Consider the following 25342-nt stretch of genomic DNA (forward strand, 5'->3'; position numbering starts at 1 on the left):
TAGGTGTGCGTGTGAGTGTGGATGGTTGTTCGTCTCTGTGTGCCCTGCGATTGGTTGGCAACCAGTCCAGGGTGTCCCCCGCCAGCTGAGATAGGCGCCAGCAGCCCCGCGACCCTTGTGAGGAATAAGCGGTCAAGAAAATGGATGGATGGATGGATATATATATATATATATGTATATATGTATATATATGTGGGGAAAACTGTGGCTATAATGTCTCAATTTACGGATCTGCTCACAAAATCTAAAAAATATGCAAAATATCGCTCCATCCGATATAGTTGATAAGGTCAGTGGAAAGTCTAGTGCCTACATTCCTGAAAACGTTGTGTCATTTACTCTTGTAGATCAAGCAGATGCTGATTAGCACTGAAAGCAATTCGAAACTGACCAACTGGCTCATGTTTTTTTTGGTTTGGTTATGTCATGATCACATAGTGAGCCATGATTGGTGGTCGAGACCTTAAAATACGTGATGTCATTTTCAGTTGACAACAAGTGGCAAAATGTGTGTGTGTGTGTGTGTGTTTTTTAAGGGGTATTAATTGTATGTGAAAAATAATGAAGTTACCAAATTAATTACAGTATGACAAATTATGAACTTGTTACTGCTGAAAATGGTTGAATGATTCAAGTATCCCTATAAAATGTTTAATCAGTTAATCTGTGATGCTTCTTCTCTCTGGCAATATTTAATAAATAAAGCTGCTGGCACTTTCTGCTCGGACTCTATTTTGTACAAGACAGTAAGGGTCACTATTATATCTTGCTAAAATTCTTTTTTTTTTTTAAATGCAATTCAGCCACAGGTCAGACCTTTAAAAGTGTCACTGTGTGGGTTTGCACGTCTTTGATTGCACTGTATGTGTGCAAGAGAGTGTAAAAGGGGTCAGCTTTTTAAAAGGCTTTTTAAAAGATTTGGAGGAGTGAAGGTCCTGGAGAAAGCGTTAACAGAAACGCTCTCTCGCCCCAGTCTCTCCAGCCTGTACTTCTCCTCTGCTACCCATGAAAGTTTGATGCTAGAATTAGGTTGTTGACTCATCTTGCACCTCCGTGCTCATAGTATTGACAGGCTGCCAGTGAAATGCAGGGTGGGCCAGAATAGCCGCTGAGTATACAGTCACTCCTTCACTGCCTCTGTCTCTTTTTTTTTTTTCATTATCCTTTTGCTCTAACAGCAGCCAACAGCATCAGAAGTGTTTTAACAGAGCTTTAATGGCCTCTACCCCAAGCCTCACCTCCAGCATGCACTCACTGAAACATACACACACGCACACAGGTTAGAAATAGCTTGCTCGTAGTGAATATATTGTTGAGCAGGAAAAAAAGTGAACGCTTGTTGTGCTGATGGGGAATGACATGTTCTCCTTTTCTCTCCCCACCTCATGTTTGGATTACGAATGTCCACGGACTCATGTAACTGGATTTTTGCATTAAAAAAAAAAAGCCTTATGACGTAGATATACGTCATGTGTACGCGGCGACAATGACGCTTATGACGTACATATACATCATATGTATTGGAAGAGTTAATTAAAATATGGACACTTTTATTTTGTTACAAATCAGATTTAGCATTTTTAAACACAGTGGACCCCAGCATACTTGTGTTACAGTAGTACCCTACCCACGGATTCACTTATTTTGGTTTTACAAAAATGTTTGCCATTCGCGGGCCGGGCCGGTCTTTCCCTGCAATGAGAAAATACTATGTTGATCTTAAGATCTTAAAATGGATAATATTTATTAAAGGTCTCAGTCGATTAAAAGTTTTAATCGGAATTAATCGCATGACTTCAATAATTAACTTACGATTAATCGCACATTAATCGCATGTTTTATACTTCAATTTATATCTACATTTTCAACAAAATGTAAAGATTTTTTCCTGATTTAAATATGGTTTATTTATAGTCATTGATACAGTAATTTCATGACAATTGAATAAAAAAAAATACAATTTAAAACATGTATTGTAAAAAAAACAAAAAAAACAAGTGTGACTGATTTGTGTTGATCATTTTTCTTTCACTACAACGGTGGTATAATTATATATATATATATATATATATATATATATATATGAATGTACAAACTTTGTACATTTCGAATCTAATCAGAATAAACACTGATTTCAGACATCATGCTCACGCCACCATGACACCGTGCCATGCACCTGTCCCTTATTTTGGGATGAGAAAGTTGGCAACCCTAATTAGCATGCCAATTTTACTTTTAACCAGCATAAAAATCTCTACTCAACAGATTCCCCACAACCCCCACCCAAATTGCTCTCCTCTGTAAATGAAGTGATGCTACATTCACATCTTACTAGCAGTTTTAAAAATGCAAACCCCCCTTTCAGGGTTTAGCTGTGATAAGTGTTACACTTTCTCGGGCCAGCCAGAAACAATGCTCATTAACAGAGTTTAACCACACGTATTGTGAATGGGACAGCTTGTCAACGGACAAAGGGATCAACCGCCAGACAGACGCATTCTCTCTCTCTCTCTCTCTCTCTCTCTCTCTCTCTCTCTCTCTCTCTCTCTCTCTCTCTCTCTCTCTCACACGCACCCTCCCACACACCCCTACTCTCAGTCTGAAGAGGTTAACATGGGGTCCTCAATGCGTCAAGCTGGAGCCAATAACTGTGCGCGCGTGCGTGTGTGCATGCGTAAATAAATTAAAAAAAAAATAAGGAAAAGTACTTTTTTATGTCTGTTTAACCCCAAAAGTGACTAAAGTAGTCATGTGGACAGCCTCAGTATTTGTCAGCTGGATAACGTTTGTTTTTGTCAGTTTCCTGTTTCATTTTCAATAGGAAAGACCCATGTGTCGGCTCAAATTTTAAACTTCAATAACTATCATTGCTGTGTTGCAATATGTTTACTCAAAAATTCCATCGATGCTTTCATGGCGAAACAAGCAGTATTAGCAATTAATGGTCCTGATGATGTTGCCTCATTTCATTCTAGGGACAATTTCTTTGATTGTCACACTTGGGTTGGGTATAGAATAGACCCCCCCTATTTTATATGAAAGTCAAATTCATTAAATTGTTCTACTTTAAGTAAAGTTTGCTTGTTTACCTGCTGTTGCTGCTGAGTAGTAGTAGTAGTTAGTACTGTAAAAGCACTATCACAATTTAACATGAAACAACTTTTCCCCATTCCTTTTCAATGGGACTGACATTGAACTTTTTCTAAGTCACTTTCCATGCCCACTTCCATACATACAACTGATCATCATTACCAGCTCTCTGACACTGCTCAGTGACGTACCTGGTTAAGTGCATTCTCCAGTAACCAGGAGGTCCTGGGTTCGAATCCCATGTCTGACTGCAAATATATCCATGGCAATTATGCTTAGTGATACAACTGTATACCAGTAGTAGTATTAGTAGTAGTAGTTAAACACCATAGACATTAAAAGAAACATTTATTAACATTTAAAAGCTTTTGTGTGGTATGTTGCAGAGATGGGGAAACCCAGGTCCAAAAAGTAAAAACTCTGCCATAGTTTGGCTTTCGCCACAAGTGTTTCGTCTCACCCAGCATTTAAATGATCTCGTTTCAGTCGAAGCAACTGTGGGCAAAAACAGGATTGTGGCAAGTTTTTTTTTCTTTCTGGACCAGGATTTCCCATCTGTGATGTTAATAAATCAACGCTTCTTTTTTCTTTCTACAGAAAGCTATCTGTGAAGTTCATTAGTGATGGACTAATATGTTTTTTTCAGGGCCCATGCCGATACCAATTATTAGTCATCAAGAAGCCCGATAACCAATAATTCAAGCCGACATTCATTTGCAGTACAAGAGAAAATAATAGCGTAAAAAAAAACTTTAAACAAACCTTTTGTTTTAATTTTAAACATATAAACAATGGACAGGTTTGTTTAATTAAAAATTTTAACAGATATTGTAGGGAACCTCCAGGGTCATCAGCATGTGTTAAGCTAAATTCAAAACTAAGCAAGCAAATAAATAAATAAATGAATGAATAAATAGTTTTCGACTGTAAGTAAAGTTTTCCAAAATTTCAACAATTTTTAAATTGATTTTTTTTTTAATTATTATTTTGTTTCATAAATTAAAAAGTGTTGGGACTTCCCAGTGTTTGCAGTGAATGAATGAATAAATAAATGAATAAATAAATAAATAAATAAATAAATAATTTTCTAAAGTGTTCTACTGTAAATAGTTTTCCAAAATTTCAACATAATTTCTAAATTTATTTTTTATTTTTTTATTTTTATTTTTGTTATGAATTAAAAAAGTGTTGGGACTTCCCAGTGTTTACAGTGAATAAATAAGTAAATAAATAAATAAATAAATAAATAAATAATTATTTTTCCAAAGTTTTCTACCGTAAATAAAATATATTTAATTATTTTTTATCAATTAAAAAGTGTTGGGACTTCCCAGTGTCAGCAGTGACAAATGTATGCAAAATTAAATGTATCTAATTTTGGGTTTTCGTCAGGGTTCAAAAGATCTTCGCAGACAGTGAAAAATTGTCTGAATATGTTTGAAATGTCTTTGCAACAAGTAAAAAGTATCTGTGAACATCTTACAAATCCTGATGAAAAACAAAATTTGCTATACGTTCGCAAGCATTCACGGCTCGGTGAGATTCCAGCTTTATCGGCCTTCAAGATTCGTAAAAAGGCCGATGCAGATATTTGTCAACATGACAGATATCGGCACCGATAATAAGCATTCCACATGCATTCAGATCTTACGATTCAGCTATTAGCATTCAGCTTTTAGCATTCCCACGCAATTTCTCCAGAAATTGCACTTTGTCTAGTTATTATTATTACTTTATTATTACTATACTTAATTATTATGAAACTTCCCACGCCCACTTTCATACATACAACTGATCTTCATTACTAGCTCTCTGATACTGCTCATTAGCTCACTTGGAGTGGGACTTTGTTAAACCAGTGCATTGTTCAGTAAGCAGGAGGTCACAGGTTCAAATCCCACCTCTGACTACATTTCAAATATATCCAGTAGTTTTTCAAATAGGGAAAAGTCTCTTACTGTTTTTGTAAAAGTAAATGTAGTGATGTGTGCTGGCCAATAGGTGGCAGTGTAGCCTCATAGGACCGGGGGCTTCTGGGACAGAGATGATTGAGAAGAGAGCACAAAAAATAAAGAACCCAGCAGATGCTAGCATAAAACGGAATGTGAATGCTTGTTCTTTGCACACAAGAACATTATAAACTGCATTAGATATGACAAATTACTTTTGCTTTATCTAAAGTCCCGTCTGGGGGTTTTTTAAAGCGAAATTTACCACCGAGCACACCAACTGGAGTCACCCAGCTTATTTTGGAACAACAGGCGTAGGAAATGTCGTGCATTGACCTAATCACTGACCTGCACAGCCTTCAATGTAACCATCCGCGGTTACGTTCAAGGCTCAAGTGCGGTAAAAAAAAAAAATAGTGTGATTAATATGCGTTAATACGTGATAAATGCGACATTTTTCTTTGATTATTTAATCTATTAATGCTTTAGCTTTGACAGCCCTAATATATATATATATATATATATATATATATATATATATATGTATATATGAGATTGGCTGGCAACCTGTCTAGGGTGTCCTCCGCCTACTGCCCAAAGCCGGCTGGGATAGGTTCCAGCTCCCCCGTGACCCTTGTGAGGAAAAGCAGTCAAGAAAATGGATGTATATATATATATATATATACATATATATATTTATAAAAGACCAGTGGGCACCTGATCTAAACTCAGTTTTGTTACCCTGAATCCCATCCCGAAAGTAATCGTAGTTGTACAATTCAACTTCCCTTGCACAGTGAAAACACTACTTGGCACTTTTTAGTGTATATCTTGGGCGTCAACCTGTTCCAAACCAGTTCCTGCCGTTGTGAGGCTTTGTCTGAATCTTAATTTTGTACTGAAGTGTTACTACAAGACATCAGTTTCACTATTTCAGCTAACGAAAGCATACATTCTCTGTCCGTGGGAGTCTGAACTAATCTTCTATTTAGCACAATTTGGAGGACACAGACTACTTTCATTCCTAATGAGGGCCTGATAAATTTTCTTAAAGGCAGTAATGGGCCAAAATGGAGTTGATATGTCCCATCCGGCAGAGTGCAGAAGCCCATAAAACAGCCTTGTGCAATCACCATGTGACAACCAAAAAGGCCAAAGTGAAAGAACCAATTAGCATTAACATTAGCATTAGTTTACTGTGTGCAAGGATTGATTATTCTATTACAGTGCATGTCTGTATGTGAGTGCTTCTGAGGATGGGGCGGTTGTTTAGTATCATACATTTCAAGAGGATGTACCGTAAAATAACAAGTGTGGGAGGAACTGTTGAGGTTGTTCCAGTAGTTTTATAGTGCTGTCAATCAATTCTACATGGCAGTTTAATATTCTCAAAAATGCAATGTAATAAAATATATGATCCATGATTAATCAGTATTATAAGCAAATTAGGTATATATCTATTTATGAATGAAGAGTGACGTTTTATGGATAACAGGTGAAGGAAGAGCAGAATCTACACTTCAGTGTTCATTACTGAGACACATTGAATTATGTAGTACACTTCACATTTCCGGACGGCACGGTGGATGATGATAATGATGATCAACTTTTTGTTTTCCACTGATGAACAGTATAAACAGGTTTCTAGATCACTCATTGCCTGGTGCGAACGGCCATTTATGTAACAATAATACATTGTCTGCGTGTACGGAGTGGCGGCCTTGGCTCTATAGCTAAATCACTTTGCGGTTAAAAAGTTTGGTTGTCTTCTCAGGAGGCATTTACGACACAAAAACGAGTGACTCTGTACTTACTACTTCTTTACTACGTGACAGGGTGGGCAGGTTTGAAGAGATGGTGGCTGTTGCGCTCGCTCGCGGCCTCCCAGGCTTTGGAGGGAGACATGCAGATCTGAGGAGCCATCCGCTGCTAGGTTGGTCAGTTTCCGGTGAGCGCTGAAGTTTTGTGGGCGGTGCGCGCAGCAGAGACGAGAGAGAACGCGGCAACCACATGGGGAAAGGCGGATTTTACTGAACCGGGCAACTTACTTCCGGATAAGAAAAATATCCAGCAAAATAACTCATATTTCATAAGAAATTACATCGCCATGGTGTCAAAGGTAATATTTAATCCTATATAGTTAACTGTGGAAGGGCTGTGGAAGGGCTTAAAATACAGTGATACTGATCCTTTAACTCTTTGACCGCCAAAAATGTTTAATAACGTTTAGTAAAATCACGATGTATGCCGCCATAAACGTTAAGTGACGTCAACTACTTTCATATATATATATATATATATATATATATATATATATATATATATATATCCATCCATTGTCTTGACCGCTTATTCCTCACAAGGGTCACGGGGGCTGCTGGCGCCTATCTCAGCTGGCTCTGGGCAGTAGGCGGGGGACACCCTGGACTGGTTGCCAGCCAATCGCAGTATATATATATATATATATATATATATATATATATATATATATATATATATATATATCAGTGGTCAGTGCAACGTCCAAGTGCAGAGCAGCCGGGTCAATGAGTTGTGAAATCAAAAACATCTACTAACTATGGCCAGCATATGTCAACATTGTATCTCTTTTCAATGGGCTGCCGGTGTATGGAATTACTCAACTCAACTCAAGTTTGTTTAACCTCACAGCAGTAGCTGCTCGGGCCCTAACTAGAGCTGCGAATTAATATGAAACATGACGCAATCTGATGAAATAGAACGTTTTCAAGGCTGACGTGAATGATCAAAGCCTTTGTAACATTAAACCTAATTTGACGGAGTGTCACTAAACAAAAAATATTAGTTGTTGAGACATTTGATTAAATGGACGAATTAATCCCCACAATTGCTTATTTGTTGTTTATAAATTTAATAGAGCTAAATGAAAATAACGCTCATGATTTCATGTGTTTACAAAATTAAACCTTATTTCTCCGTGGAAAGGGCGGCTGCGCATGCTCGAAGGTTATTTAGCACAGCTGACTGTCATCTGTCATTGTCACCTGAGCTGTCAAGCAGGAGCACACAGCCCGCCGGTATGTAGCCAGTGTGAACGCGGATTGCAATGTTGCGTTTTGTATATGCATTTCTTTATAGCTTTATCATGGAACATGTCTTTATGGTAGTTAATATTAATAGATGGTTACCGGAGTTTAATTCACGCACGCGTCGCGGACGCCCCCATACGAGGATAGATGCACTGGTCACGCGATCGATCTGGAGCCAAACATATAAAGTTAATTATTTAAACTGTGTTTTGCTTGGTTATGATTGTTGCATGCTTGCATTAGAGTTTATAAGTTCCGCGTGTCCGTGTGAGACTTGGGTGGACAGCCGCGCGTTTGTTTGTTTGACTCGGTGATGGCAGGGGAGGGCCGTTGTGCGCATGTGGTAGTTTGCGGAGCATTGTGGGATGTGTAGTTTATTTAGATGCAATTATGTTTACTACCTTTATTGTAGTAAATAGATGTTATCAAGATATTAAATGTGATTACTTAGACTAATGTATTGCAGTGTGTACAATTCCTTTATTTGCATAATTATTGTATGACATTGTATATCATGTTATATTATTGTGATGTTGTTTTGTTTGCTTTATTCCAGGTTTATAACCTGTGGTACCTTGTTCAATAAAACAAAGGCTAAACACGAGTTGTAACGAGTGTGTGTCCTGCTGAGCCCTTTCGGAGGGCTAAAACAAAAATATCCGAACAGTTATAAACCGTTGGCTTTCCTATGGATTTTGGAATAAAGATAGCCTGAAACTAACGAACACCACTTACAATCTGGAGATTGTTGGACTTATGATAAAAGCTAACAGCCCACTCAAGGAAAGTTGTTTGATCAACTACTGACTTGCCAGCTGAAAAAAATCACAAATAAAAGCCAAAAGAGGACACAGTGTCCAAAGAAAAGAACCACTCGAACCCAATTGGCGAAGATAAATTATGTTCAGTGCAAAGGGTCAGCAAGATGGCAACACCGTTTGAGGAGGAGCTGGAGAGGCTAAAGCAGAAGCGGACAGCAGCTCAGGCTACATTCACCAAAAGAGCCAACTACCTCACCTCCGGTGTCAATGTACTGGGGGAAGATGACATGAAAAAAGATTGGAGAGAATTTAAAATTGACCACGCCAAAGTCAGGGCGGCAGGGTTTGATTATGCCCTGGCCCTGAGAGAAGTGGATGATGAAGAGTCCTACAAGAAAGCAGAAACCATTGATGATAAAACAGCTGAATGTGACCAGAAGTATTGTGAAACTGAACAGACCGTTTTGAGAAGTTTCTGGACCAGGTTTGCTGATGAAGAAATTACAACTCTCGCTGATGAAGCTGAATTAGCCTTGGACAGAGCTGAGGCCGCCGACCAACAGCTGATGACAAGGAAGCAGCGTGATTTGTTGGAGAAAGACTTGCATCTGGAAATTGATGAACTTGAAAGATGCTTGTCAGGGTGGATAGATTTAATCCCCCGGTCCAAAGTGACAGAGTCAAGGGACCGCACTCGCAGGCTGAGGAAGCGGCATGCAAAACTGTCGGATGAGTGGGCATGGCTAGGCAGTCCTCGAAGTAGGAGCCATTCTGAGGAGGAAGAGGTCTCCACAAAGGATGCAATTGCGAAGCAGGTGCAACCAGATGATGCAGTGGAACAAATCCAAAACAGAAAGCATGGCGAAACCAGCAAGGAAGGTAGAGCCGAAGATTTTCAACCTGACCTTGATTCACTTGTAAGCCGTATCCAGCCCAGCCTACCCAGCATGCCCCTCAATCCCACCTTACTGCAAAGAGGTTCCGGCGTATACCCCATAATTTATGACAGGCCCCAGATCAGTCTTGAGCGAGCACGTCTGCCCATGTTTTCTGGCAACATGAGGGACTACTACCGTTGGAAAGGTGAATGGGAAGGCCTTCAACAGCTAGGCAACCCTAATGGATTGGAAAACGTGAAGAAGTTCCATCTGTTGGGCAGCTTAGATGACAAAGTCAAACGTGATCTTGTATTATCCAGTTGTGGTTCTGCGAGGGAAGTGTTCAGGCTCTTGGACAATAAGTATGGTAACAGGCCGAAAATAGTGTTACTAATTGTGAAAGAGGTGCAAGACCTCCCCCCTGTTAAAAGTAACCAGCCAAGAAAAACAATTGAACTAATTCAAGCTGTGGAACGAACTCTTCGAGACCTTCAAGTCCTTGGGGAAGAAGACGCTGTAAAAAATCGAGTGGTGGTGCATTCGATTGAAAGTAAACTACCTGACTCTCTGAAGGAAAAGTGGCTAATACACAAGAATGACCCCGGAAGCGGCTTTTCACCAAGAAACCACTTTGACTGTCTACTGCAATACTTAAAAGGCCAAGAAGATATCCTCGAGGAGTTGGACCAACTACAATATAGCCGAAGTGACAACTATGAAAAGTCTAACGGAAAGAAGAAAGAAAGGAGGACGTTCACCAAAGCTACATCAGGAAGTAACCTATCAGGTGGTAACTTCAGAGGTAGTCCTCAGCCGAACTCCTGCATTGTGTGTGGAGACGACGAACATGCAGGGAGGCTATTTGCCTGTAAAGTCTTCAAGAAGCTCGCTCTGACAGGGAAGAAGGCGCAGCTCAGAAAAGCAGGAATGTGCTTTAAGTGCTTACGCGTCCATGATGAAGATGGCATGTGCACCGAAAGATACCTATGTTCGAAGGATGAATGTAAGAAAACGGGACTATCAAATCACAACTACTTGCTTTGTCCAAAGCCACAGACAAAGGAGGAGAGCAAGAGCAGAGAACAAAGTGACTTAAAAGTAGAAAAAAGAATGATTGGACTAACCAACAAACAAGAGGATTTCCTCGCTAAACTTAAGCTGACTCCGGAGCTGAATGCTGAGTTCAAAGAAGCGTTTTCAAACAAAGTTTCAAAAGAAGTGTGTAGCAATGCTAGCTGCGAACCCAAAGAGTACCCTGTCATAATGATGCTGCTTGAAGTGACAACAAATTCAGGCCAACGAGTCGGCACAATGATTGACCTTGCTTCTGACACCAACTATATCACTTATGATGCCGCGAAACGTCTCAAATTACACGGTGAAGAAATCAAACTGATCGTCCATGGAGTTGGAGGGATGGAGAAGATTGTTTATACCAGGAGGTACACTCTCCGACTTAGGGTAAAAACCCACAACGGAACTGTAACAGAACACAAAATCCTCTGTTATGGTCTACAAACTATTGCAAAAGTTAATCAAGCAGTAGAGCCAAAGCAACTGCAAAGATTCTTCCCAGATGTTGCACTGATGGACTTGGTCTGACCCAAAAAGATCGATTTACTGATCAGCCACAAGGAAGGATGCCTGGTCCCACAGCCAATCATGATAGTGGGAGATCTCGTCCTCTGGGATGGTCCATTGGGGAAAACTGTCAGTGGAACACATCCTGCTCTCTTTGAAGAAGTCAATCTGGCAATACACAAGTCTGACATTCATTATGCACGATCAATGAGAACAGCCTCGAGGGCATACAAAGAAATCGTCGTGGATCCGGACGGACCTAGTGAAGTCAGCATGGAAGAATGGGCAATCTGCTGAAGTACTGCAACCATCAACAAAGAAATACTTGAATGGTTCGAGTGGGACAGTATTGGCGCTGCCTGCGATCCCCGATGTGGTGGTTGTAAATGCGGCAAATGTCCACCTGGGGGCAAGGAAATGACCCTAGGAGAAGAGAGAGACTTGGAGAAGATCAAGACATGCCTCACCTATGTGCAATCTGATAAACATAGTGAATCCCCTCATTGGGACGCATCTTATCCATGGAAAGGAGACCCCGCAATGCTACCAGACAACCGACATGCAGTAGAAGCGACCTTTCGAAACATGGAGAAATGCCTCCAGAGAGAGCCGGAGTGGAAGGCCGCTTACAAAGAGCAAATTCATGACATGATCTCGAGAGGAGCTGCTGTCAAACTCTCCAAAGATGAGATCGACAACTGGAAAGGGCCGAAGTGGTACATCAGCCATTTAGTAGCCCCAAATCCTCACTCCTCCACTACCCCTGTACGGATTGTTTGGAAAAGCAGCCAAGAATTCATGGGCGTAAGCTTAAACGATCTACTGTACAAAGGCCCAGATGTCCTGAATCAAATCAGAGGTGTGCTTTTGAGATTCAGGACTGGACTGCATGCTGCCCTCTGCGACGTGAAAAAAATGTACAACTCCGTTTGGCTGGAAGACAGAGAAGTACATGTCCATCGTTTCCTCTGGAGAGACAACCCAGAAGATGAAATGGAAGTGTTTGCAGTCGTCAGGGTCAACATGGGCGATAAACCTGCTGGTTGCATAGCTCAGGTAGCCATGAGAGAAACCGCTAACCTGCCCCAGTTTGCAGCCATGGTTGAGGAGCGCAGGGTTATAACGGAAGATAGTTATGTTGATGACATCTTAACTTCCCATGACAACATTGAGGCACTGGAGAATGTCACCACAGGAGTTGAAGCCATCTTGAAGGCTGGAGGGTTTTTCCTTAAACCGTGGATATTGTCAAGCCAAAGTGGGAGGTCTGTGGACCCGGCCAACTCAAGTATCAGTGAAGTGACTGTGTGTGTGCCCAAAACTGTCGTTTTATCCAACCAAATGCAAGACAAAGAAAGCAAAGCATTGGGAGTTTGCTATGAACCGGAAGCAGACAAACTTCGTGTGATGACTTCCATAAATTTCTCAAAAAAGAGAGGGAAGATGAGGACAGGAATCAATCTGTATGAGGGCCAATTCAGAAGCAACACTCCTAACCCATTGACGTGTCGAATACTACTTGGCCAGATTGCAAGATTCTACGATCCCATTGGCCTTGCCACACCTGCGAAGCAGAAAGGAGTTATGCTTGTGAGAGAAGCATATCAAGAAATGTCTAAAAGCAATTCAAGTAAAGACACATGGGATGACCCGCTCTCGCCAAGGCTTCGGGAGGCATCCATAAGACTTTTTGAAGAATATGTGAGACTCGCCCAAATCAGATTTGAAAGAAGCCTCACACCGTCAGGGGCCATAGGCCAGCCATTAGGAATCACCTTTTCGGATGGGAGTGAGGCTTCCTATGGCGCTGTGCTCTATCTCCGTTGGGAGACACGCAATGGAGTTGTAGTGCGCCTGGTGGAGTCGAAAGCGAAACTTTCCCCGCTTAACCAAAAAGGAGACGTGATCAAAGCAGAGGTATGTGGAGCTGTCTTTGCAATACGTCTGAAAAAGCACTTTGAGAAGAACTGCCACATCAAAGTCACGCGCTGGATCCACTTCATAGATAGCCAAACAATCCTGGGAGCAATCCTCAAGGATAGTTATGGATATCAAACGTTTTTTGTGAACCGCATTGGCGAAATCCAAAAGGGTGGGCCAGTAGAAGACTGGAGGTGGGTTGAAGGCAACCTCAACATATCAGACATAATCACTAGAGGAGCGTCTCCTGAAGAGCTCGATGCAAGTTCAGAATGGCAACAAGGTCCAAAATTTCTGAGACTGCCTGAAACAGAATGGCCTGTGAAGATGGCAAGCGAGATAACTGATGCCGCTAAGGATGTTACAAGACTGCAAAGGAGAGCATTCTCTGCTGCAGTTACAAGATCTCAAGCGAAAGGGGGATCAGGCCCCACAAATGCTGATGTTGGAACAGACTCGACACTACACCCACCTGTAAAGGACCAAAATCCAACCCCAACAGTCCACCAGCCGAAGAAGAGACCCTGGGGGGTCGCTTTAGCGCGCCTTGTCAGGCCCGAGCAATTCAGTAGCCTGTCTAAACTATGTGGCACAGTCGCTTGGGTCCGAAGAGCTGCTGAGTCCTGGCTAAACGCAATTGACCAAGCCCCAACTTCACTAAAGTGGGAGGTGAGAGGCCCTAAACTGTCAGCAGAAGAAAGGAAAGTGGCGTTCCAAGACCTCACTATTGCAGCCCAAGATGGCGTGACCTTTCAGGACACAACCTTAAACCGCCTTGTGGTGTTTAAAGATGACAGCAATGGACTTCTGCTTTGTGGTGGTCGAGTCCAATCTTGGACAGAAGAGGGAGCAGCTGTGCCGTTAATTCCGTTCCAATCATGGCTAGCGACTCTGCTTGCTCGAGAAGCCCATGAAGCAAATCATGAAGGTGTTGCTGCCACACTGCTACACACTAGAAGAAAGGCCTGGGTGATACAAGGTCGAAGAGTAGTCAAGAAAGTGGTCAATGAGTGTGTCACTTGCAAGAAGCAAAGAGCCCGTTTGTGCCAGCAAGTGATGAGCGCCCTTCCCTTGGAGTGTACTAACAGAGCAAACCCCTTTGAATATACGACTCTGGACCTATTTGGCCCATTTGAAGTGAGAGATGCTGTTAAGAAGAGGACCAGGAAAAAGGTCTGGGGAGTGGTATATTGTTGTATGGCTTCCAGAGCCGTTCATGCTGATCTTGTCGATGACCAATCATCTGAGAGTTTCCTTCAGGCCTACTCCCGATTCACTTCACTGAGGGGGCACCCCAAAAAGTTATGGTCTGATAGAGGTACAAACTTCCTGGGTGCCAGACCTGCTCTCAAAGAGCTACACCGTCACCTGGCCTGTTTGCAGAAGGCATCAGTTGAGGATGCAGCAGCCAGGAATGGCACAGAGTGGCAATGGGACTTCCACCCTGCAGACTCTCCGCACAGAAATGGGGCAGCAGAGGCAGCTGTTAAACTCATTAAGAGAGCTCTGAACTCGCTTGGCGGAACGACTGGCTTCTACACTTGGGGGGAGTTCCAAACCCTTCTCTACTCAGCTGCCAATTTGACCAACGAGCGCCCGATTGATGCCAGGGCACAAGAACAAGAGGACGTAGTGGAGTACCTAACCCCCAACTCCTTGATTCTTGGGCGCACTGGACATGGAGGAGACTTGCATGGAATTGACCTGGAAACTCGCTCCTGGCGAAGGCTAAGAGCTGTCCAAGCTGGGATTGACAAATTCTGGGCAAAGTGGAGCGAGCTGGCGGGACCAAACCTTTTCATCCGACACAAGTGGCATCGAGCAGAGAGGAATGTCAAGGTTGGAGACGTCGTCTGGATTGCAGACCAAAACGCCCTGAGGGGACAGTTTCGGCTTGGACGAGTCATTGCAACGTACCCAGATAAGAAGAACGTTGTCCGAGATGCGGACATAAAGACTTGCGTGGGCCTTCCTGCTCCCGTTGTAGCGAAAGCTTGGAGAAAGGAGTCTCACATGCCCACGGCCATCGTCATCCGCAGGGACGTGCGGAGGTTGGTGATTTTGATTCCTGTTGAAGACCAACAGGAGTTAAGAAGTCCTCACCATGGTTACCCAAAAGACTGAGCGACTGTGACTTTGGAAGCGTTGATTTAGTTAGTGGGTAACCATGGGAGGCAACTGAGTGCTTCAAGGGCAAACCTACGCTCAGTAGGAGGAAAGGTGGTGGAGCCTACCTCCTTAGACTAGCTCGCGCTCGCTTCACCTAGAAGATTGGAATCCAACAAGAAACTCAAATTACTATCATGTATAATATGCCCTCCTTGGATCGTTGATCAGTCGGCCAAGTGGGAGGTGTTGAGACATTTGATTGAATGGACGAATTAATCCCCACAATTGCTTATTTGTTGTTTATAAATTTAATAGAGCTAAATGAAAATAACGCTCATGATTTCATGTGTTTAGAAAAATTAAACCTTATTTCTCCGTGGAAAGGGCGGCTGCGCATGCTCGAAGGTTATTTAGCACAGCTGACTGTCATCTGTCATTGTCACCTGAGCTGTCAAGCAGGAGCACACAGCCCGCCGGTATGTAGCCAGTGTGAACGCGGATTGCAATGTTGCGTTTTGTATATGCATTTCTTTATAGCTTTATCATGGAACATGTCTTTATGGTAGTTAATATTAATAGATGGTTACCGGAGTTTAATTCACGCACGCGTCGCGGACGCCCCCATACGAGGATAGATGCACTGGTCACGCGATCGATCTGGAGCCAAACATATAAAGTTAATTATTTAAACTGTGTTTTGCTTGGTTATGATTGTTGCATGCTTGCATTAGAGTTTATAAGTTCCGCGTGTCCGTGTGAGACTTGGGTGGACAGCCGCGCGTTTGTTTGTTTGACTCGGTGATGGCGGGGGAGGGCCGTTGTGCGCATGTGGTAGTTTGCGGAGCATTGTGGGATGTGTAGTTTATTTGGATGCAATTATGTTTACTACCTTTATTGTAGTAAATAGATTTTATCAAGATATTAAATGTGATTACTTAGACTAATGTATTGCAGTGTGTACAATTCCTTTATTTGCATAATTATTGTATTACATTGTATATCATGTTATATTATTGTGATGTTGTTTTGTTTGCTTTATTCCAGGTTTAAAACCTGTGGTACCTTGTTCAATAAAACAAAGGCTAAACACGAGTTGTAACGAGTGTGTGTCCTGCTGAGACCTTTCGGAGGGCTAAAACAAAAATATCCGAACATTAGTATTAAAGTCACTGTTGTGGAGAAAATGTATCTTTTCTTTACAATTTTCGCTCAATATCACTCAAATTACCTGTTTTCAAATGGTCATTACTAAAGAACGGAATAAGGTAGAAACATACTTTTTTTTTCTAATGAAAGAATGGAATGTGCTCTTTTATGTGGTACCCATGTTGTATATGTAGCAAGAACACAATATTTTGTTTGCTTCGAAAAACTAGTTAAAATGCACTGGGGGTTGTCTTTTGATAACGTGTGGCAGTAAAAGAGTTAAGATAATATATGGAACCCAATGAAATGAGATGAATCAGCAAGCATTTGTGGGATTCATAGTCCCAAAGTGTGTTTCAATTGTGTCGGATGTTACACCATGTAGTTCAAAATATTTCCATTTTTTATTTAATTTCTCTCTCTCTCTCTCTCTCTCTCTCTCTCTCTCTCTCTCTCTCTCTCTCTCTCTCTCTCTCTCTCTCTCTCTCTCCCTCTCTCTCTCTCTCTCTCTCAACTAAATTTTCAATTTAGCACATTATACTTTGTAACTGTAACTGTCGAATTCAGCCTGATATCAAATGAAATAGTAAAATGTATTCTGAATGTACCTATTACACAACCTAAGGATATCAGACATTTAACAGTGGCTGCTGGGATGTTTGATTAATGTTTTTTTTTTTTTTTACTTGCATAGGCCTTTTCCAGCTTTTCAGGAACCTAAGCGCTTCACAATGCTTTCCTATTCACCTGCTGATGGTGCAGCATAAGGAGCAACTGGGGGGTTCATATCTTGCTCAAGGGTACTTCAACATGGTCACAAGGGCAGGGGTTCAAACCCATAACCGCAGGGTTGGGAGACTAAAGCCCAATTCACACTGACTGCGGAAAGGACGCGGTGCGTTCTCCATACGGCGGGCGTACGGACGCCCCAAGGATAGAACACATTCAAGTCTACGTGTCAATTCACACCAGCTTCTGTGGTTTGTGTCTGCGGTGCGGAACAACTGCGGCGGTGCGGAAGGTTTCCGCAAGCGTTCTATTTCTTCCGGACGCCGCATGCGGATTTTCATGAAGCTGAAGAAATTACACAAGCCGGACAGGAAATCGAGCGTCTCGCATTAAGGTAAATACAGTATATTTCAAAATAAAACAGTTTGCGAACTCGTTTCTTTGGGAGCATGACATCAGTCGGACATTTAAGACAAAAAATGAACTCAGAATAAATTAAACACGACAAAATGACACTATTTAAACACAAAACGTACTTACCCATGGAGAAGAGCCATGGTAGAAGTCCCAGAAATAATGTCCAAAAAGCACATCGATGTGACAACAGGGAAGCGTGGCTATTGTTTATAAATAGGACTATACACTGTTGTTATTGGGTGAACTCAACTCGCCAGTTTGAACCCTACGTGATCTTGTGGTCTATCGGGAGCAGATTTCGATGTGACAAAAGGCAAGCGTGGCTATTGTGTTTACAAATAGGACTCTATATACACGGTTGTTATTGGGTGAACTCAACTCGCCAGCGTGAACGCCACATGGTCTGTCGGGAGTAGATTTCCGGACATGCAACGCACGTGGTGTGAATTGCAGTCCTTGCGGCATCCGTACGGCCGCCGTACAGAAAACGCACCACGTCCGTTCCGCAGTTAGTGTGAATTGGGCTTAACACTCTACCGTTGAGCCAAGCCACCCCCAAAGACAAAGTGCGTGACCCAGCGCTACCATTGACAAAGATGATTGTTGCCACATAGTCTGATTACTAAAGTGAGACTACATCCACCTTCATTCCCAAGCTCCCTCACACCTCCGTTTCCTCCCTCCACCCTCTTGTCTGTGCTTTCTATCACATTTCCTCCCTTTGATCCATGCCAGGCATGTGTGGTCGGAGCCACTGTGTTTATGTATGTGCAACAGAGATTATGGACATCTTATCGTGTGTATTTTATGACAGTGTGAGTTTACCAGATTGACTATACTTTGATCTCCCATACTAAATTTGTCTTTGAACTGAAGAGCTGTGTATGACAATATATTCAGTAATCATAGTAATAATGATGCGTCACATTTATAGGCTATAGCACTTTTCAGGACACTCAAAGACGCCGCGCCGGTTTTGGTAAGTTTTCGTAAATGTTTAGGTTCTCAAAAATGTGATTGTTTGCTGAGAATAATAATAATAACTAGAGCTGCGAGCAGCTATAAAGGGCCCTCGCAACCCGGGCCACGTTGGGGTACTTGCACGTCGGGGTACTGGCACGTTGGGTACTGTCAAATAGGACAAGGACCTTCTAAATTGTTTCTGACAAGCCTTGCGTGTGCAAAGTTCCATCCAAAGCCCAAAGATGGTGTGAAGTTCCCAAAATAAAATCAAAATGGCGGACTTCCTTTTAGGTTTAGCATACGGCTACAAAATACTTTTTTGTAGGTCTTAGGCTGATAGGTATGCCTCCCAATTTTCACAAACCTAGGTCAATCAGAATTGGAAATGCTCCATAAAAATGTATAGAGGGTCGTTATTGAGCACACCGTTGGGGTACTTGCACTTCGGGGTACTGTTACATAGAACAAGGACCATTTAAAATGTAAATGTTTTTCCATGCCTTGTGTGTGCAAAATTTCATGAAAAAGGCCAAAAATGATGCCTAATTCCCAAAATAAAATCAGAATAGCGGACTTACTCTTAGGTTGAGCAAATGGTAACATTATACTTTTTTGTAGGTCTTGGGCTGATAGGTATCTGTCCTAATTTTCACAAATCTAACATAATCATACAATCGGAAATGCTTCATAAAAATGTCTAGAGGGCGCTATTGAGCCATTTATTGCAAATTGCACAAGAAATCTCTAAAATATTCATGTTCATGACAAGTCTGATGTGTGTGCAAAGTTTCATGAGTTTTCGCACATGTATAGACCAAAAAAAAAAAAAGCAAACAATGCATCGCTCTGGCAACAGCGTCCGACAAAATACAAAACTTTCGATAACTTTGCATCTTAAACATCTTAAGATGAAACACATCAAGTTTGAAGACGGATACATTTTGTAGGAGGAGTTCGTGAAAATAAGACCCCTAAAAAAGGCCACAAAAAATGGCTACGAATCCCAACGTAAATCAAAATGGCGGACTTCCTGTTTGGTTTAGCATATGATTCCAAAAGACTTTTTTGTACATCGTGGGCTCATATGTATGCCTCCAAATTATCATAGCGCTAGGTGAAACGTACAAACGGGAATACTTCGTTAAAGAGGAGTTGTTGTTTTTGTTTTGTTTTTTTAGCTCAAAATGTGATGCCCGGCCACTGGGGGACTTCCTGTTGGGTTTAGCACATGACACCCAAAGACTTTTTTTTGTACATCGTGGGCTGTTACATATCCCTCCAAATTTTTGTAGCTCAAGCTGCTTTGTACAACTGGGAATTCTTCATTAAGAAGGATTTTGTTTTTCCTTTGCAAAAAGTGCATGCCACGGCAACAGCGTGCGGCGAAATAAAAAGCTTTCAATAACTTTTCATCTTCAACATCTTAAGATGAATCACACCAAGTTTGAAGACGATTGGATAAACTCTGTAGGAGGAGTTCATTAAAATAAGACCCCACACTATACGACACTATACTCAATAACTCCTTAAGATCTATTTCTAGTGGGCACTAAGCATCAACACTTGGTGTTACTGCATGCTAATTAGTCAATTTTCTTGACGCCGTCCCCTGTGGTCGGGCGGGGGTGGTTCTGCCCCCCCCCGTTGTCTGCTCGGTGGCGGTTGCGTCTTGGCCGCTCCCTGGGCCCCCTGTGGGGTGCGGTGTTGGGGTGCTTCCCCTGGTGCCCGGGGCGGTGCCGTCCCGGCGCGGTCCGCTGCTCCGTGCCCGGCGGCGCGGTTCGGGGTGGGTGGGCCTCCGGTGTGCCCCGTGGTTCCCTCTCCCCTCCCCCTTCCTCCCCCCCGTCGCCTCTCCCTCCTCGCCTCCTCCCGCCCATCCTCCTCTGCCTCCCGGTTCCTTTTCCCTTGTCGCCCTCCCTCCTCCCCCCCCCCCCCCGCCTCCTGCCCTGCAGCCGCCCTTTCGCCTTCTTGTCGTCTTCTCCCCGCTTCCCCCCCTTCCCTGTCTGCCCTGCGGCCCCTCCCCCTCCCTCTCCCTGGGCCTGGGGCTCCCTCCCCGGCCCGGGCGTCGGGCTCCGGGGGCCGGGCGAGGGTTTGGGGCCTGCCCCACTCCGGTATAACTCCTGGCGCCCCGGGCGGGCTCCGGTGGCCGGTGGGCTGTCCGGTAGCCCTGCTGCGCTGGCTGTCCGCCCATTGTGGTGCCGGGTGGATGAGGTGGGGGGCGGGTGGGGGTGGGGGTGCTGGGGGGCGGGCGTGCCACCTACACCCGCCGGGTTGGGTGAGGCCCCGCTGGTCGCTCCTCTTACTCACTTCACTAGCTTGCACTATACACTTTGTAAATATACACATAGGGCACACAACACATTTCTTGGTGGGGTGGGGAAGGGTGGAAACACCGTCTTCACCCTTCAACTCCCCTCCAATTTTAATGCACCTCACGTCCAAGGGGAGGGGTGAGTTGGGGCGGGGAGCCATCAGAGGGGATGGACTGCAGTGCCTGGCAGCGCTGTGGTCCCCCCCATTTGTGTCCCTGCCCCACCACTTTGTCCCTCCATTCCCTTTTTTAATGCACCACACATATACATATTCATTTTTTTGGGGGGGATACGGGTGTGTCGGAGTAGGGGAAATTTTTTCCCTCTGCTCCGACTCACCTGCTCCCAATTTTAATGCACCACACGCACACACTTGTATATACACTGTGTGGGGCCACATTCACGGTGTAAGGGTAGAGCTCGCCAGTCGGCGAGCTGGCGGACTCAGTAACAGGGTTAGGTGTCACTAGTACTCTGGCGTGACGACCGGGGCCTCTCCCCACCGGGCTCGGTGTTCTGGTGTTCCGCCTTCTCCCCTGGTGCTTCCTCCTCTGCTTCCCCCCTCCCGCCGCTGTGCAAATCTCGCGCGGCTGGAGGTGGGGTGGGCACATCTTCCCTCTCTGCGCTGCTGCCCGGTGCCGGTTTCCGGGGGGGGGGTGGGGGGTTCTCGCGGGGGGCCGGGTTCGCGGGGGGGGGTGGCGGCCGTCGGGGGGGGGGGGGGGGGGCGGCTTGTTTGGGGGGGGGTGGAGGTATGGGTGGGTGGGGGGTTGGGTGATGGGGGTCGGGGTGTGTTCGGGGGTTTGGGGGTCGGGGGTGGTGGGGCCTGGGTCGTGGTGGATGGCGGGTTTGGGTGGGGTGCGGGGGGGTCGTGGGGGGATGGGGGCTGGGGACCGGTGGGGCGCTGTGGGGGCCCGCTGGGCCTCGTTCTGCGGCCTTGGGCTCGGGGGTGTGGGCCGGGGCTGGGGCGGGGGTGTTCCGGGTGTCTGGGTCGGCTCGCCGACCGGTGTCCGCTCGGGTGGCTTGGGGGTGGCCTTGGTGCTGCCGCGGCCTGGGGATTCCGGGGGGGGGGGGGGGGGGGAGTGCTCGCTTTGCTGGACCGCGGTTGACGGCTTCTTTCTTTGGTGGTGGTCCTTATGCATGCCAGATCCGTCGCACCAGCATCTACTGAAACTCAACAGAAGTACCCTCTCCCTCCCACAGCCCCTTGAATCAGTTGGTGCTGGTGTCTGTGGTTCTCACTTTGCTTTATCTATCCTTCCCTCCTTCCTCTCTTTAGTTTTTCCTCTGGTCACTTGAGATCTTAATTTATTAGAAGTATGAGGTTTCTGGGGTTGGCATAAGACTCTGGTTTTGTAACCACGCAGGAGGGGTCTTGTTGGTGCTGGACTTCACTTTGATGGATTGGATGTACTGGCTTCTATGGATCTCACTCTGCCTTATCGATCCTTCCCTCCTTCCTCTCTTTAGTTTTTCCTCTGGGCTCTTGAGATCTCGCTAAATTTGCTGGAATTTAGAGGCTTCCGGGGTTGGCGTAAGACTTTGATTTTGTAATCATGGGGAAGGCAGGAAGTGTTTGGTCGGTGCTGGATTTCACTTTGATTTACCTTTCTTTTCTCTTTATTTCTTTTTTTTTCTGACCTTTTCTCTGGTCTCCTGACCATTTAAACCTCACGACTCTGGCAAGATTCTGAAGTACCTGGTTAAGGCGAAGGGTAATGGGATATTTATAAGGTTTTAGGTGAATGAATGAGTATAAATTTATACGTATTTGCACGCAAACGCACACACGCAAACGCACGCACGCACACATACACACAAAAAAAAAAAAAAAAAAAAAACGCAATGATGACAAGACGTTGAATCGGTAAGACTACCGAATGAACAATTCTGAGCTCTTTAAAAAAAAAGAAAAAAAATATATATAAGACCCCTATGAAACGGCCTAAAAAATGCAAATTGCAAATTAAATCAAAATGGCGGACTCTGTGTTAGGCCCCATTCTATTTTCATTGTATCTACTTCCCTTGGGCTCCATCCTTAGAAAACATGGAATTTCTTTTCATTGCTATGCGGATGACAGTCAGAGCTATGTCCCGCTCAGTAAAAAGGACGCTTTCTCATTGAGCCCTCTTTTGTCCTGTCTGGAAGAAATCAGAGCCTGGATGGCTTTAAATTTCTTGAACTTCAATGAGAAGAAAACAGAAGTTATGGTCTTTGGTCCCAGCGGCTCTTCTCATCTTGCCGACTTGGGTCCTCTGGCACAGTATTTGAAGCCAACAGCCTCAAACCTGGGTGTCAAGATGGACAGTGACTTTAAACTGGACCAGCAAATTGCCGCTGTTGTCAAATCCAGCTTTTTTCATCTTAGACAGCTGGCTAAAGTCAAAAATCTGCTATCTCAGCAGCACTTAGAAATGGTAATCCATGCTTTTGTTACATCTCGGCTGGATTATTGTAATGCACTTTATTTTGGGATCAGCCAGTCCTCCTTGCAGCGCCTCCAGGTTGTCCAAAATGCTGCTGCTCGTCTCCTTACTGGTGCCCGGAAGAGGGAACACATAACCCCTGTTCTGGCCTCTCTTCACTGGCTGCCCGTGAAATTTTGAATCCATTTTAAGATTCTTCTATTTGTTTTCAAATCTCTCAATGGTCTTGCCCCACCTTATCTCGCCGAGCTCTTGCACCCCTACACACCTGCCCGGTGCCTCAGATCAGCAGACCAGACTCAATTGGATGTACCGAGGGCTAAGCGGAGGCTTAGAGGAGATCGAGCCTTTGCGGTTGCCGGTCCCTCCCTTTGGAACGACCTACCACTAAATATTAGGCAGTCCCCCTCGTTATCCTCTTTTAAAAGACGTCTTAAAACACATCTGTATTCTTTGGCTTTTGATGCAAAATTAGACATTTTCTTGGTGTTTTGTGGTGTGGATGAGTTTGACGTTTAGTTTAGTCTGCTTATTTTTGTATTTATTTATCTCTTTATTCACTACTTCTTATTTGTTCACTGATGTATAATGTATTAACTGATGTTTATGTACAGCACTTGGTATACAGCAACGCCTGTTCTTAAAGCGCTTAATAAATAAAGTTGAGTTGAGTTGAGTTAAGTAAGAATTTTTAAACTTTAAATTTGATGCCCCGCCCCCATCATACAGTATGTCAAAAACTTTTGATTTTTTACCATGATGTTGTCCCAGGTGTTGAGATGGTACAGCCCAAGTTTGAAGTCAATCGAGTTAACAGTGTAGGAGAAGGGGGCATAAGTATGACACCTGTAAATGTGCAAAAATGGGCCAAAATTGGGCATTCAAATACTTATACCTGACTTCCTGTCTATTTTAGTGTACACCTATCAAAGAGGTTTTTGTTCATCTGGATGTGCTACAGGTGCCACACAATTTTCGTAGCCGTAGGACAATCGTAGCGGGACAGGGATCCGTTTAACCTCTGTAGGTGGTGCTACAGAGCCATTTTTCTTTTATCATGTATGGCGATTTTAAAATATCAAATTTTTCGCCACGTCTGTATATGTAAAGTTTGGTGAGTTTTTGTTCACATTTAGTGTCTCAAAAATGCGATTGTTTGCGGAAAAGAATAATAACAAAGAAAAAGAATAATAATAATAATAATAATAAGAAGAATTCCTTCAGGAACAATAGGGACCTCGCAGCGGTCGCTGCTCGGGCCCTAATAAGAAGAATTCCTACAAAAACAATAGGGCCTCGCAGCGGCATATATATATATATATATATATATATATATATATATATATATATATATATATATATATATATATATATATATATATATATATATAGTTTGGTAAAACTATTCTTAGAAGTACTTTTTTTTTTTTTTTTTTTTTTTTTTAAAGTTACTCAAGTACATGTAATGGAGTAAATGTAACTTGTTACTACCCACCTCTGAGAATCAGTAATATATAACGGGAACAAGTGAATGGATGATCATTGTGCCTTCACTAAGGAGAGGAGCCAGCATGTGTGGGAGTAGCCATTCATGCCTATCTTCGTCTTCTGAATCTTTTCAGCCTGCTTTTATTTTTACTTTTTGTTGTTGTTGTTGTTGTTTTTTTCATGAATCTTTTCCGCTCTGGTAATAATTTGCCCTGTGGTTGCAAAGAAAATCATATATGAGGTCCAAACTAAATGTGAAAACAGATGGACAGGCAGCTGCATGTGGACCTTGGAAAACCGGATGTGTAAAGCATTACAAAAGCCTTCAGAGACGCTCAGCCAACATGTAAAGAACGCTGTCCTCTCATCTTCTCTCCCCTTTTCCTTCCTTCCTCACCATCTCTATCTCAAGACTGGTTGCTTTTTAGATCCCTCCTGAGGTTTTTCTTTTCCGTTTCTACACGTTGGTTTTCTGGTTCTTCATTCACTCTCTCTTCATTCCACATTT

The 25342-nt window shown here is 43.5% G+C and overlaps 1 protein-coding gene across 4 annotated transcripts in view; it reads left to right on the forward strand.

Moving 5' to 3' along the window:
• bcas3 (BCAS3 microtubule associated cell migration factor) overlaps positions 1-25342 on the forward strand; it is a 1025650-nt gene that overhangs the window by 702538 nt on the left and 297770 nt on the right. The window contains exon 23 of one of the 4 annotated variants that reach the window (XM_077541217.1): positions 8664-8698. The exons of 2 other annotated variants lie outside the window; for them this stretch is intronic. In XM_077541217.1, the coding sequence (XP_077397343.1) occupies positions 8664-8671 (8 nt within the window). In that variant the 3' untranslated portion in view covers positions 8672-8698. Of the gene's footprint in view, positions 1-8663; positions 8699-9968; positions 15833-25342 lie in introns of those variants that run through there. One more of the 4 variants, XM_077541210.1, reaches the window with a different exon arrangement.

This window comes from Festucalex cinctus, chromosome 13 (assembly GCF_051991245.1).
Source record: "Festucalex cinctus isolate MCC-2025b chromosome 13, RoL_Fcin_1.0, whole genome shotgun sequence".
NCBI lineage: Eukaryota > Metazoa > Chordata > Actinopteri > Syngnathiformes > Syngnathidae > Festucalex > Festucalex cinctus.